This window comes from Rhopalosiphum maidis, chromosome 2 (assembly GCF_003676215.2).
Source record: "Rhopalosiphum maidis isolate BTI-1 chromosome 2, ASM367621v3, whole genome shotgun sequence".
Taxonomy (NCBI): domain Eukaryota; kingdom Metazoa; phylum Arthropoda; class Insecta; order Hemiptera; family Aphididae; genus Rhopalosiphum; species Rhopalosiphum maidis.
Window position 1 is genome coordinate 79,130,917 of NC_040878.1, and position 13,109 is coordinate 79,144,025.

At 27.2% G+C, this 13,109-nt stretch overlaps 2 protein-coding genes across 3 annotated transcripts; one reads left to right on the plus strand and one right to left on the minus strand.

The window, feature by feature from the left end:
- The first annotated feature begins 4,200 nt into the window (after positions 1-4,200).
- On the plus strand, positions 4,201-7,026 carry LOC113551452 (protein FAM183A-like). 2 transcript variants are annotated; one of them, XM_026953700.1, is made up of 4 exons: positions 4,201-4,306; positions 5,480-5,588; positions 6,409-6,556; positions 6,662-7,026. In XM_026953700.1, the coding sequence occupies exons 2-4, from the start codon at positions 5,501-5,503 to the stop codon at positions 6,810-6,812; spliced, it is 387 nt and encodes a 128-aa protein (XP_026809501.1). In that variant the 5' UTR covers positions 4,201-4,306; positions 5,480-5,500; the 3' UTR covers positions 6,813-7,026. The 2 variants fall into 2 exon arrangements, with proteins under 2 accessions (XP_026809501.1, XP_026809502.1); XM_026953701.1 differs by lacking the exon at positions 4,201-4,306 and having other exon boundaries at positions 4,779-5,588.
- On the minus strand, positions 7,020-12,709 carry LOC113551450 (phospholipase A-2-activating protein). Its single transcript, XM_026953699.1, has 11 exons — positions 12,390-12,709; positions 11,460-11,653; positions 10,746-11,018; positions 10,500-10,644; positions 9,801-9,971; positions 9,106-9,240; positions 8,863-9,037; positions 8,054-8,441; positions 7,819-7,971; positions 7,474-7,745; positions 7,020-7,396 (listed from the first exon to the last, which is right to left on the minus strand). Exons 1-11 carry the CDS (start codon positions 12,515-12,517, stop codon positions 7,109-7,111), a joined length of 2,322 nt encoding a protein of 773 aa, XP_026809500.1. The 5' UTR covers positions 12,518-12,709; the 3' UTR covers positions 7,020-7,108.
- Between the last annotated feature and the right edge of the window lie 400 nt (positions 12,710-13,109).

Consider the following 13,109-nt stretch of genomic DNA (forward strand, 5'->3'; position numbering starts at 1 on the left):
TAACTGCCTCGTTTATGCCGCTCGCGGTGGAATTATTCGTGTTTTTTTTCGTTATCGTACAAAAGCCGACGGACGACGAGTAGCGACGGCCGTCGACCGGTACGCGTACGACAATAATAAAGTTGACGTGCGGCATGCGCGCGATTAAACGAAATCGAATCGATGGGATCATATAGTAATAATTATAATTACTGAAGTTTGGCTACCGCGCGATTTTTGCAATTTATTCTTTTCGAAACCTAGGGAAATCGACGTTTTAGAGATGATTGTGCCAAAAAAAATAAATAAATAAATAAATAAATCATACAATTCATGGTTTTGAAATTATTATGACACTGTAAATCCGTATTATTTTAACTGTTGTTTCAGCGTTGTATTTTCAATTTTGTGTGATTTTCGAGGGATGTCCAAAATAACCATTATAATGACCGTAAAATTCGAATAATTTATTGATATTCAGGATAAACTGTAAACTTAGATTAAAAATAAAACTCGAAATGTGTTCAAATATGGAGACACATCTCTCCCTACAAAATAAAAAAAATACGCCACTGGGTATCCTTTTGAGTAAACAGTTACCTAATCCTAATCAAATGGCTGCAACCTATTGCTATGGAAAAAAAAAATTAAGGTATGACAAGTGTACCTATTTATTGTATATACATATAGGTAATATGTTACAATCCCTTTGGAATTACTTTCTTCGTGAAAAATTATTTTAAGCAAGTCTTCCACTATTTTTCTTGTTTATAAGTACCTAATAGTTACAAATAATTATTATAAAGTAACGCTTAACATAATAAATGTAATATGAAATTTAAATTATAATTTTATACTTAAAATTATATCAATTTCTGTTTCAATAGGCATTTTCAAATAATTTATATAATCATAACATACTAAACCTAATGGTTTTTGTTCTGTAAAAAGTATATGACCGCAGACCGCTTGGCACTCGATACATAATGTAAACTTTAAGCCCCTACCATCTCAATACGGGGTTGACAACAACACTTGGACTCAAACGCATCGTATTTTAACGAATATACACAAGTGACAATAACAACAACAAAAACAACAAACACCTATACAAGTATATACTGTATACATCAAGTGACACTGTTTACTGTTTATAGCTACTATAATAATATACACTGCAACAGAGGAGCGACAGGGTAAAAGTTTAAAAAACAAGACCTGTAGTAAAACAGTGTTAAATTGCGCGCATAAAAAAGAATCCCAAGGAAATATATGTCGATGGCATTGGACTCGATGCTATTATTATTTTGTAAACGAATTACGAGGTGATCTGTTTAAATGACACTACACTAATAATTTTTCCAAATAAATTTTTTCTCAATTATTTTCATATACCTATTATAATTTATAACTTATGAAGTACCTATAGTATCTACCATTATTATTTTTTAAACATAAATATTTTGACAAAAACTTATTTAGTATGAGTTTTATATTTTTTTAATCATCAACTATTTGAATACATAAATATTTCAATAAATTACAGTATACATATTTTATAAATCGTATTTCCTAGATTGACCAGGGGGCTGCAAATATTATAAGGAAAATTACATAGGCAATTTAACGTGAAAAGCTTTAAAGGGTCGCGAAATAAAAGATTTAATTTTTTTAAGAATAATTGTTTGATTATTTATTTATTATAAAAATAAATATTTACGAAATACCGTCAATGAAATAGAGTGAATTTAATTTATGAATGATGCGTGACGTCACATATGAATAAAAGATCCGGCAAATCCATACTCTTGACAGCGAGTGCAACGGTGACCTGTGTTTATACACCATCATGGAAAAGTATAAATGTACTAATTGTACTCGTAGTTTATGATTTTTGATTCTGAACGGCGCGATGAGCTTATTGGCTTTTGGGAATTTGGTATGCAAATGACTTATCAATGATGTGTTTTTTATATACATTTTTATTTTTATTTATTTTTTTATCTATTTTTCATATAATAGAAAAAACGATTTGATTTTAACTTCATTATCTTTTCTAGTAGGAAGGAATAAAGTTGGTACTTTAGTAATCAAAGATAAAAAGTCTTAGACATTTTCCTAATGATTATGAAAAATACAAAATATTTCGGAAACAGGAATTTTATGCAAAACCGGTTTTTGAAAAAATCGATTTTCTTATTTTGAAATAACTTAAAACGAATAACTTATATAAATATATATAATAAATTTAAACATTTTTAAGAATTCTATAAAATTAGATATTGAAATTTTCATCAAATGTATTTTCTATATCTATGGAATAATTTTCAAAATATTTAAATACTGAGCTATTATTATAACTTATAAGCATTTAAATTTTTTTTCTATAAAATATGTTGATAAAAAAATGTTGGTTTGGTAAAAAACATTGAAAATGGAATACAATTATTTTCATGAGGAATTTATAATGAAAACAAAAAATATAAATTATATAGATGTTTAAAATATATATAAACCTATAAGCACAATATTTTCATATAGACATTTTAAATTCAAATGTTGACGATACTGAATATTTGAACAAATAACAATTTTAGTTAATTAATGTTTATTGTTGATATTCTAATAAATTCGCTGGCACATGTCATTTTTAAATTTATTTTTATTATACGCAATGGTATTTTTAAAACATTTTAATAATATTTATAATCTATTGTAATATTGTCTAGTTTATATCGTATCGCTAATATAGAAGAATAAATTACTATAATTCCAATATAAATATATATTATATATGATATAATATAAACTTAGTAATGTAGGTTAGGTCTCCGCTATTATTATAATCGATTTTCGTGTGTTATAATTTATTATTATTATAGATTCAAATTTAATGTAGGTATCCATTATAACAGTGACTTACTCAATGACGAGATATATTTGACATCAACTGCACGGCAGCGGTTGCCTACTTGGTTACTTTTTACAAATTTTTTTTTCATATGACTTATAACCAGGGTTTGGGATTTATAACACTTAAAATAAGCGCTTAAAAACATCAATACAACCACTCAAATAAGCATTTTAAAAACTTAAATTTTAGCAGAAATATTTAATAACACGTTTCTAACTAAAAAATCAAAAAACATAAATAAATCTTTATATTATAAAAAAATCAAACTTCACTTTCGAGACATTTTGCCTTATTGTTTATAGATTTTCCGAGATATTTTCTGAAAAAACTATAAAAAGTAGAAAATTGGTCAAAAAAGCAAAAATAATCATAAAAACTGAAAATAAACATATTTTTTAAAAATCGTTGAAAAAAGAAAAAAAAGCACCCAAATTTTATAATTGAACATATTGTAACATAACATACACTTCCATAGCACACTGCTACATTTTAAGTCAATCTATGAAAATAAGCAAATGCTTTAAGTCCCGAGCCCTGCTTTTGACATATACGGCTATATTTAGTAGAAAAAATGCTAAGATGTTCAACATAAAATTAAGTATAAATAAAATATATTTTTCCAAGATAGATAATAGATTTCGAAACAATAATGAGTGTTTTAGTAAAGCAGCTTTACGTTAAAATATCATACTGTATAAAAACATTTTTATGTGAACTCCCCCTTCTGCGTTTCATATCCAACTCAACCCGCAGTTACATTATTTGTATTTATAGTACCTACCTATCATAAAAAGTATACAAATATATATATATATATTGAGTTCAAGTAGTTCAGATAATCAGATTTTAAAATCGAATCGGAGCTGTTTATAAAAAAATAAATACGGTGCATGTTGCATGCGTACAGGGATATATACATAGAAGATACCTTTTTCTTAACTATATATAGTTATATATTAAATTGGAGTAATATAGTTTTTTTCGAATAGATGTATATATATATTATACTTGCGTGAATGGCACATATTATAAAAAAGCTACCAAACATATTATTTATATATATGTATATTATATATGTGTTACGTGCCCATATAACAGTCAGTATATTATTATTATTATTATTTAGTCAATGACTCAAGAGTAGGTACACTATAGTCGTCTGCAAGATTTTAAATGTTCAATGCCATGTATAATAATTATTAATTACTATTATAATATGCGTAGTACGACAGTCGACAGAGTATTATATGGCCAGGTGTAACAATTAGTGATCATTTCGTTTAACTGTTTAAAGTAATAAAGTATAGGCACGATACACACGTATTATATCCATATAATATACCTAAATACCTAATATACAACTTGTCAACTTCCGACACATTGCATATTTAAAAGATCGCACATTTTTCAAAGGTAAGAAAAAAAAATTAATAATTTAAATTAAATTTTATTTTGGAGACTAAATTAAAATATAAATAAAAATTTGATATTCAAATAATATATATAACTAAATGAGGGAAAGTTGTGACTTTGTGAGTGCCCGCGATCCCTCACCTAGAAAATGTTTATGAACATTGTCTCAATAAAATAACTCGTTTCATTTCTCTACTACCGACGTTAGAAAAAACACATTCACGTAAAATAATTTTTTTTTAAATAATCTTATAATAAAATAACGTATTATACAAAAACTATAAAGAATAATACTTTTGATGGTTTTTTGTATCGGTTTTATATTTTATTAATTGACTTTAAAAATACAAAAAATTTTTTTTTATACATTTAAATAAGTTACAAATTGATACTTAGATAAATAATTTATATCAAACCCTCTTTAAATCTATACTATGTTATTTTTGTAATTGACTATTTTACTCTAGGATTATTCAAAAACACGAACAAAATTATACTATACATAGATGAATTGTTTATGGAGTGTGTCATGTGTGGGCTCTTAGAGGGAGAGTGTGTTGATATCCTCTAGTCTAAGTTAATTAAAATCAAAAGTTCTGTCTAGGTACCTCTAAAGATACAACACTGTATAATAAAAAAAAAAGAACAAACCATGTTTATAATTTAAAAAATAATATTAAGCGTAGGTATAAAGTGGGTTATTAGAAAATATATAAATAAATGTACGATATTTTTGACCATGTCCAATTTCTCCTATAATTAGACTTTAAATTAGGCGTAAATAACACGTTATTAAGCAAGCATATACTTTTAAATGACAACAATATTGTAATATTAAATCGGTTCTAGATAATGTATTAATCCCGAATTCCCAATTCTGGATAAAACTCAGAAAGTAACAATGGGATTAGCAAATTTATTAGACTTTTAAACATGTTTCGGTTTATAGGTTGGTAAGTTTACAATAGAGATGATCGTTAGCCGGCAAGACAAATATCATCATTAAGGGACTTCGCAAAAAATGTGATGATTGTTATTTTTTTCGTAGGGCGTAGCGAATGCAACTATCAACTATGGTAGTGAAGGCGACTAATAACCATTTTAATTTTGTTTGTTACTTTATAACAAAATTATTTGTAACTATAAAAACAAAACTATTCTATTTTTTTTTAGTTACACGAAACACATAATATAATGTACGACTACACTCTTTTGGTTGAATTGTACAAAAAAGAAAAAAAATTTCAGAAAGTTTACACAACGTTTCGACCTAACTTAAAAGGTTAGTTATGAATGTTATGAATTTATGATAGTCGCGAAATTAAATCAGTGGATCTTTTGCATTTAAGCTCTTCTTAAAAATTAACTAACATTATTTTATTTTATATAAACCGTACATAATGTGTGCTTATTATAAAAGGCTTCATTTACAGATTGTATAATTTATTTTTCATTAAATCATTACATTTAATTAAAAAAAAAGTTATAATAGTTTTACTGTGATCATGTTATCATGGATTTAGGCTAAGATGTTTCTCAATGCAGGTGCGGAACAAACCTCTCACTAACAATTTTTTTTATTAGGAGTAATTATTATTTGATATAATATATTTAATATAGATACTTAATTTTGATCATTATAAGTTCAATTCTCAGTTCAGCATAAGAAATGCACTTAGTGGCTGACTTGAGTGCAGGGATATGTACATGGCTCACAGACTCAGTAACACAGTAGGCTTACAGATGGTTGATTAAGTGTAGGCTAGAAAAAAAAATGGTTTTTGAGTACCACCCAGCCAAAACTGGTCGTCAACAGATGACAAGTATGTTTCTTAAGTTGAACAGAGGTCATCAAATAGCAGTTTATGAACAAATATTATCTACAACAGACAAGAAATGAGTTTTTTTTTTTGATTTTGCATTTACTTTCAATGAATAAAGATGTAAGTACATACAATTTTCATAATCCCCAAAATGTCTTGAATTCCTTAAGTGACCCAAAAATATTAATTAGTGACCATTGCTTTAGAGTACCTTTAAAATATTTTTATGTTACACTGGTTAAACTTGATGAGCATTTGAACACAATATGTAATTTATAGCATCACCTGTAACGGGGAAATTTTATGCTCGCCACGAAGCAAATGTCAATCAAGGTGAACCAAACAATCACTACATAAAACTTTTGGCACAAGCTAAATCTTTAGGGCCAAAGAACAAATTTCCTTCTCCAAAAACTGAAAGTCAAAGGTAAGTATTGAACTGGACATAATAAATATGTCAATGAAAATTTTTTTTTTTTTATATATATTAAACATTTAAGGCAGCATGGTTCTAAATTCATTTTTTTTGTAGGTATGGATGGTATAATAAAACTTTCATTCCACGAAAAGAAGATATTTTGATGTTTCCACATGTAGAAGCTCCCGAAATTAAATTAGATATTATACTAAAGCAGAATTATAAAAATGAAGTACCATTTAGTGGAATACCTTTTAAATTATAATAAAACTATAAAACAAAATAAATTATAAAATCATAGAATAAAACTGTATTTTTTTTTTCGGTTTAAATCATTTAGACAAGGTATTTCTTAGATATATAAGTATATAACAATACAATACCTATCAAAATTTATTTTTCAACATTTTTAAACAGTAGAAAAAAAGTACAATATTATTTTCTTTTAAAAATTATAAATATTATACTTATAATTAATGTTTTATTAACAATTTATTCCCATTCTTACATTTCAATTTATTATTAAGTATAAAATATATAAATAATGTTTTTTTAATTTAATTACTTTCCAATAATTGTCATCAAATGTTTACAACATGATAATACCTTTGATGGTTCTGAATTCGATGCCATCAGTTCAATATAATCTCTAATTTGTTCCGTCAAAGTCGGAGGATACTTTAAACTTAATAAGGTTCCAATAGCAACAAAACAACGAAACATTGCTTCAGGTTCAGTCAATTTTGGGCATACCATATTTATAGTATTATTCACAGTCTGTATAGCTATTTCATCATCAGATTGTTTGATCATAACACTAAAATTCAGCATCAATGTGGCGACAGCAATCTATTATAAATTAATTAATATTGTAAATTATTTATAAATTCAATTTAAAAATGAAAATATCAACAACTATGTCTCACTTGAAGCTGTTTTGGAGAAAGGTTTTCATTAGATAAATTTTGAATAAGTTTTAAGAACTCTTCATAGTATTTTACTACGAGAAGTTCTCCTGGTTCATGATGCATTAGATTACATAAACATCTAAATGCCAACATTTGATTAGTAGGCTTATCAGTATCATAAATGTGTGGAATTAATTTATCCATAATTAAGTTGTTTGAACACAATAGATTATTTACATGTTTATTGCGTACAGCCAGTCTTGTAATATCCAATACAGGAAATAAAATATCTTAAATGAAACAATATTTTAGTATAATTTTATAAATATATGTTATACTATAATATGTAGGATTATTATTTACCTTTGGGCCAATCAAGTAAGTTGATCAAAATCTTTATAGAATTCTCATCAGGATTAATGTTTACATCACAAAGTTTCAGAAGGGAATCAAGTTGACTTTGGTTGAGTTTATTAAATGAGTCACCTGATTTTTTATTAAATTCTTCTATTTTATCTAAAATAGACAACAATCAAATAAAATGAAAGTATATTATAATGAATAATATATTATTTCAAATATTTTTATCTTTACTAACTTAAAATTGTTGTGGTATTAGCTTGATCAAATTTTAAATAGGTAGCTTGAGGGAAAAACCTGTTGTAACCTGAAGATACTTGACCCAGCTGTTCAGTAAAATGGTTTTGACCATTCGTTCCAGATGAAGAAGTAACGTTACTTGATGGTACATATCTAGCAGCTCCAGTATAAGGATCTACATAACCTTGACTAGCAGGTAGTGGTGGAGGAGCAGTTTTTGAATTTGAAATTATAAAGTTTGCCACAGTTTCTAAATAAGATTGTGGTAAATTGTGTTTGTGTATAAATGCTTGAGCTACCACCCAAGGATCTTCATCTCTGTTAAAAGGTAATTTGAGAGGAGGTGCACCATCTTCTATATCAACGTTCCATACAAAATCATACTCCTATAAATTACAATAAAATTGAAAAACTTAAAATAATTATTGACAATACAGGTTATTCAAAATGATTAATTCAATATAAATAATAATATTTTTTTGGTTTTAGAGTAACATGTGATACAAAAAATAAAAGAATATATTTTCGAATTTATTTAAAAATACCAATAAATGTTCTACATTGCTTCCCTTGGTTACAAGAACGATATCTAGTTGGAACTCTAATTCATTCCATATTTATCATAAGTGACTGCGTTAATTTTTAGTTACTCTTGGGTTGATAATAATAGTGGTACATAACCAGTATATTTAACATATCCGCTAAGTACAGAGTATAGCGTGACGTAAAATAAGATGATCCAGGAAGTCAGGTTCAAAACATTGGATGATTAATTTTAAATAACCCTATATTATTAGTTTAACTTACCTTTCCTTCATGCATGTTCTTATTTGGATCAGATGCACTTAAGACATCTCCAACTTTATCCCATTTACATTCATTTGATAACCACTTATAACAGATAGGTTTTCCGTTTTCATTAACCATTATTATTTGGCCATCACTTTTTCCAGGTTTATATAGTACTTCTGGTCCAGGCAAACTATTGAATATACATAAGTAAAATAAAACTGTTTCATAATTTAATATTATAACTAATACAAAACACACCTATCAACTTTAATACCACCAACTTCCTTTTGTGCCACCTGGTTAACATTGTCAACTTGTTCTTGGAACGCTGCTTGAGCTTCATTTGTCGCTTGGCGATTTAAATTTGTACTGAATATTCTTATTAAGCCATCACTAACAAACAATAAATATAATTCAATACATTTTTATTACAGTAATTGAATTATTCAAAACATAATATTATATTTATTGTTTTAAGAAATTGGTTGAATTAAAATGTTTGCTCATTAACAGAATATATATGTATATATATATTTGTAATAATGATGGAAGACTAATCAATTGTTAACACGTTTACCACCACCGCCGATCACAGATTGGCGCTAGCAGTAGGGCAATGATGGCCACTGCTGATTGACTAGTATTTATACTTAGAAATGTTTAAATAATTCGGCCATTGAGACACTGCTTCAATATTTATCATGGCCATTCAGAAATTATTAATAAACAATGTATTGCAGTTGGTTTTTGTTTCCCATGTATTTTGCTAACTTTTATAGAAAACAATTGTTATTAACAGTTATATGCGGCATGTGGCACTGATTAGGAATATACGTGTGGAGGTGAACGTGTTAACGTTAACATTTTTACTATAATTTAATGTGCGCTTAAGTGATAATTAAGATTAACTATGACATGAAGCAACATTAAAAATTTGATTAAAACATACATACCTAGAGCCAATAACAATATCTGTATTTGGAAGAATAGCTACAGCCCATATACTTTGTGCTGGTTGTAATATGACTTGTTGTTCAGAACTTTGCCAAACATTTAGGTATCTATCTTCTCCACCAGTCACAACTAATGAATTAGTCATATCGGTTCCACAAAAAACACTTAAACTAAATGACAAGAAACAAATTTTAATGACCATTACAAAGCAATATTATTAAAAAAGAAAAGTAATAATCGACCGTGAGAATATTAGTGTACAGAAATCAAAACTAGTTGTTTTCTATCAACTATAATGATCTGGATGAATGCACAGTAATAAGCACAAAAAAATTATATTCTTTCAACGCATGGAATATAGATGTCATCTATACTTTATTCCAAATAAGGGTAAAATAAGTAAGTAACACAAAGGTTACATGGTTTATTGGAATGCTCTGTGCTTCGATACAAATAGAAGCAAGTGACACATTACTCTTAGATCACATGTTGAAAAATTAATACTATACTAAACTCACACATTAGAGAATGAGCAAACCTGCCAATCAAACATATGATGGTGGTAGCTTTTGAAGTGGGATATGCTGTGGTAACCGTTTAGATTGTAGAAGACTGTCACTCTTATTGGAATAGAGAATAGTTGTAATAATATTTTAACCACTAATCACATAATAATATTAAAGTTTCTAATTATTTACCTATAAATATAGCTAGGATGACCATAAAACGTTTCTAAACATTCACCAGTTACTGCATTCCAACGTTTTACTGTAGCATCATTTGAACAAGACAGAAATTCATTATCCAACAAAACTGCTAAATCTCTCACACAGTCAGTATGGCCTAAAATAAAATAATATATTTATAGATGACAATTAAAAAAATCTAAAAATATGACAAAAAAATAATAATATAATAATATATAATATATATATATAAATTACCAGTTAATTTTTTTATAACAACAGATGAATTTTCTGGATCACCTTGTAAAATATTGTGTATAAGTAAAGTTTTATCGGCTGAACAAGTTACAACTTGATTTATAGATAGATGTATTGAAGACCAAACAGCTGCCGTATGTCCTTTAAAAATTGTTAGCAATACTGGCTGATAAGTATGATCAGGATTGACTGTTATTTTCCAAAGGCGTGCTGTCATATCCCACGAAGAAGTTAAAAATGTATTTGGTAATATACCAGGAATGATTTTACACACTAAAATATATAAAAGAATAAATAAATAAGATTTTTTTTTTAAACATAACATTTTCAATTAATAACTTCTGTTGATTTTAAAAATTGTTTCTTAATTCCACTTTTAGATGGATTTTCATCAAGTTCTTTTAGAACTAAATTTTAATGTTTTAAATCTGATGAGTATGAGAAGATACATTTTTATATTATAAATATATACATGTCTCGAGGTATGTTTACTTTTCCAGTCCTTCAAAACATTTTTAACTTGTTGGAATCAGTTACACTTTTAAAATCATTTTCATAATATTTATTTTAATTTTAAATATCATCAACATTATGAAGCTTGAAAAGTGATTGTTACAATTGTATTATTTATCACAATTATTTTAACAAAATTATTATGATAAATATCAAATAAAAATAAATTAAATAAATAAATTGCTAATTAATTTATCTCACCAGTATTTGTATGACTAGTGTCAATAAAAACTGGTTCTGGTGATTCAGGAAGAAATCCACATAAAAGTTTATCATTGCCACCAGTTAAAATGAGACCATTTGGTAAGATATCAGATTTTTTTAGTATTGTGACTGATACTACATAATTGGTATGGCCTTTGAATGTTTGAACTTCTGTGAATCCAGCATTTTCACTGAAATAAGAAAACACAAAATGAATAAATATTATGTAATTTATCCTGATACAATAAGTTATTTTTATAAAAACAAAACAATACCTTCAATAATCTTGTACATAAATTTTAATGATCTGTATAATTAGTTAAAAACCTAAATTCCTATTGTTTATCATCAATAATAATTTAAAAAAATAGTAAAATATTCAAGTATAATAATATTTAGTATTGTGTATATACAACTAGATTCATCCATCATGAATTGGATATAAATATATGAATAGAGAAATTTTACTAAATTGATGTGACATAGAAAATGTAGTGGTTGAATTGGGAAAATATTAGAAAAGGTATAGGTACAAACATTTCTAATGCCTACATTCTTTATTAATTACTTAGGATATAATAAGAAGAGGTACACTTAAAAAATGTTAATTAATAATTTGGTTTCCGTTTCTCTCCAATTCAAATAGATACAGTATTTATTGAAATAGTTAAGAGAGAATTAAAGTATAAGTAGCTATAATCGATATTTGGCTAATAATTAGACATATCTTACTCAACCTAAGACTATTTATATTGTACATGGTGACAACCAGTAAAAACAAAGAAAATCAAAATAACTGTTTACCAGAGCCAATTGGAAGACGAATAGTACATTTCGATGCGTGCAGAATGTGAGCCGGTAAGATTATTAATAGAACAAGGGGATCGTTCAAAAACTTAAAAAATAGCATATTTATTGAAATAATACCTGTTCGGTTTCCAAAGTTTAGCGGTTTTGTCTCTGGACGCGGATACAATGTAACCGTCGGATCCGGTGGCCAATCCGCGGACGTCCATTACGTGTCCATAGAGAACGGAACTTAGTTTGTACGCCATAAATAAAGCAGGCGAGATCCAGGAGAACAACAAGAATAATCACCGTCGGACTCGAGGTTTCGCTAAAAGCCGACGACAATAACGATGATAGTAATTGTTTAATTATACGTTGGATGTGCCCGGTACCGTACCTAAAATATTAAAAATAAATAATACTTAACAATTTTACATTAAAATATATTGTAATAATAATAATAATGGTAATAAATGTAAATTCACTTACCGATATGAAGTGAAAAATGTTTGTTATCATTAAACATCATTCAGGGGTTCTCAAAGTGCTACCAATTTTAATTTACAGATTTCAAATTGCCTCCACAGCCTGCTGCTGCACAAGCATATTATCCATTTTGTATACAGTTCTGATACAAATAATTTTAGGCGTTGAATAATTTAAAAATAGTTCGTTCGAGAGGTAAGGAATGTGGGATGATACCTATAGGGAGAAACAACTTTTATTTTCAATAAAGCGAACTGCTCACATTCTCACAATGTGAGTTGCCACTTTGCCAGTAGACACAGCATACTTATTCAATAAATAAATACATGGAGAAAAAAATAAAATGTATGATATTTGTTAACAATGCAAAAT

What these genes read in the sequence shown, in the direction of transcription:
- LOC113551452 (XM_026953700.1), top strand. Translation starts at nt 5,501, where the DNA reads ATGTACGACTACACTCTTTTGGTTGAATTGTACAAAAAAGAAAAAAAA. An exon ending in GTTTCGACCTAACTTAAAAG is followed by an intron (nt 5,589 to 6,408) that starts GTTAGTTATGAA and finishes TGTAATTTATAG; the next exon opens with CATCACCTGTAACGGGGAAA. An exon ending in CCAAAAACTGAAAGTCAAAG is followed by an intron (nt 6,557 to 6,661) that starts GTAAGTATTGAA and finishes TTTTTTTTGTAG; the next exon opens with GTATGGATGGTATAATAAAA.
- LOC113551450 (XM_026953699.1), bottom strand. Translation starts at nt 12,517, where the DNA reads ATGGCGTACAAACTAAGTTCCGTTCTCTATGGACACGTAATGGACGTC. An exon ending in AAACTTTGGAAACCGAACAG is followed by an intron (nt 11,654 to 12,389) that starts GTATTATTTCAA and finishes TTCTTATTTCAG; the next exon opens with TGAAAATGCTGGATTCACAG. An exon ending in TTTCTCCAAAACAGCTTCAA is followed by an intron (nt 7,397 to 7,473) that starts GTGAGACATAGT and finishes AATTTATAATAG; the next exon opens with ATTGCTGTCGCCACATTGAT.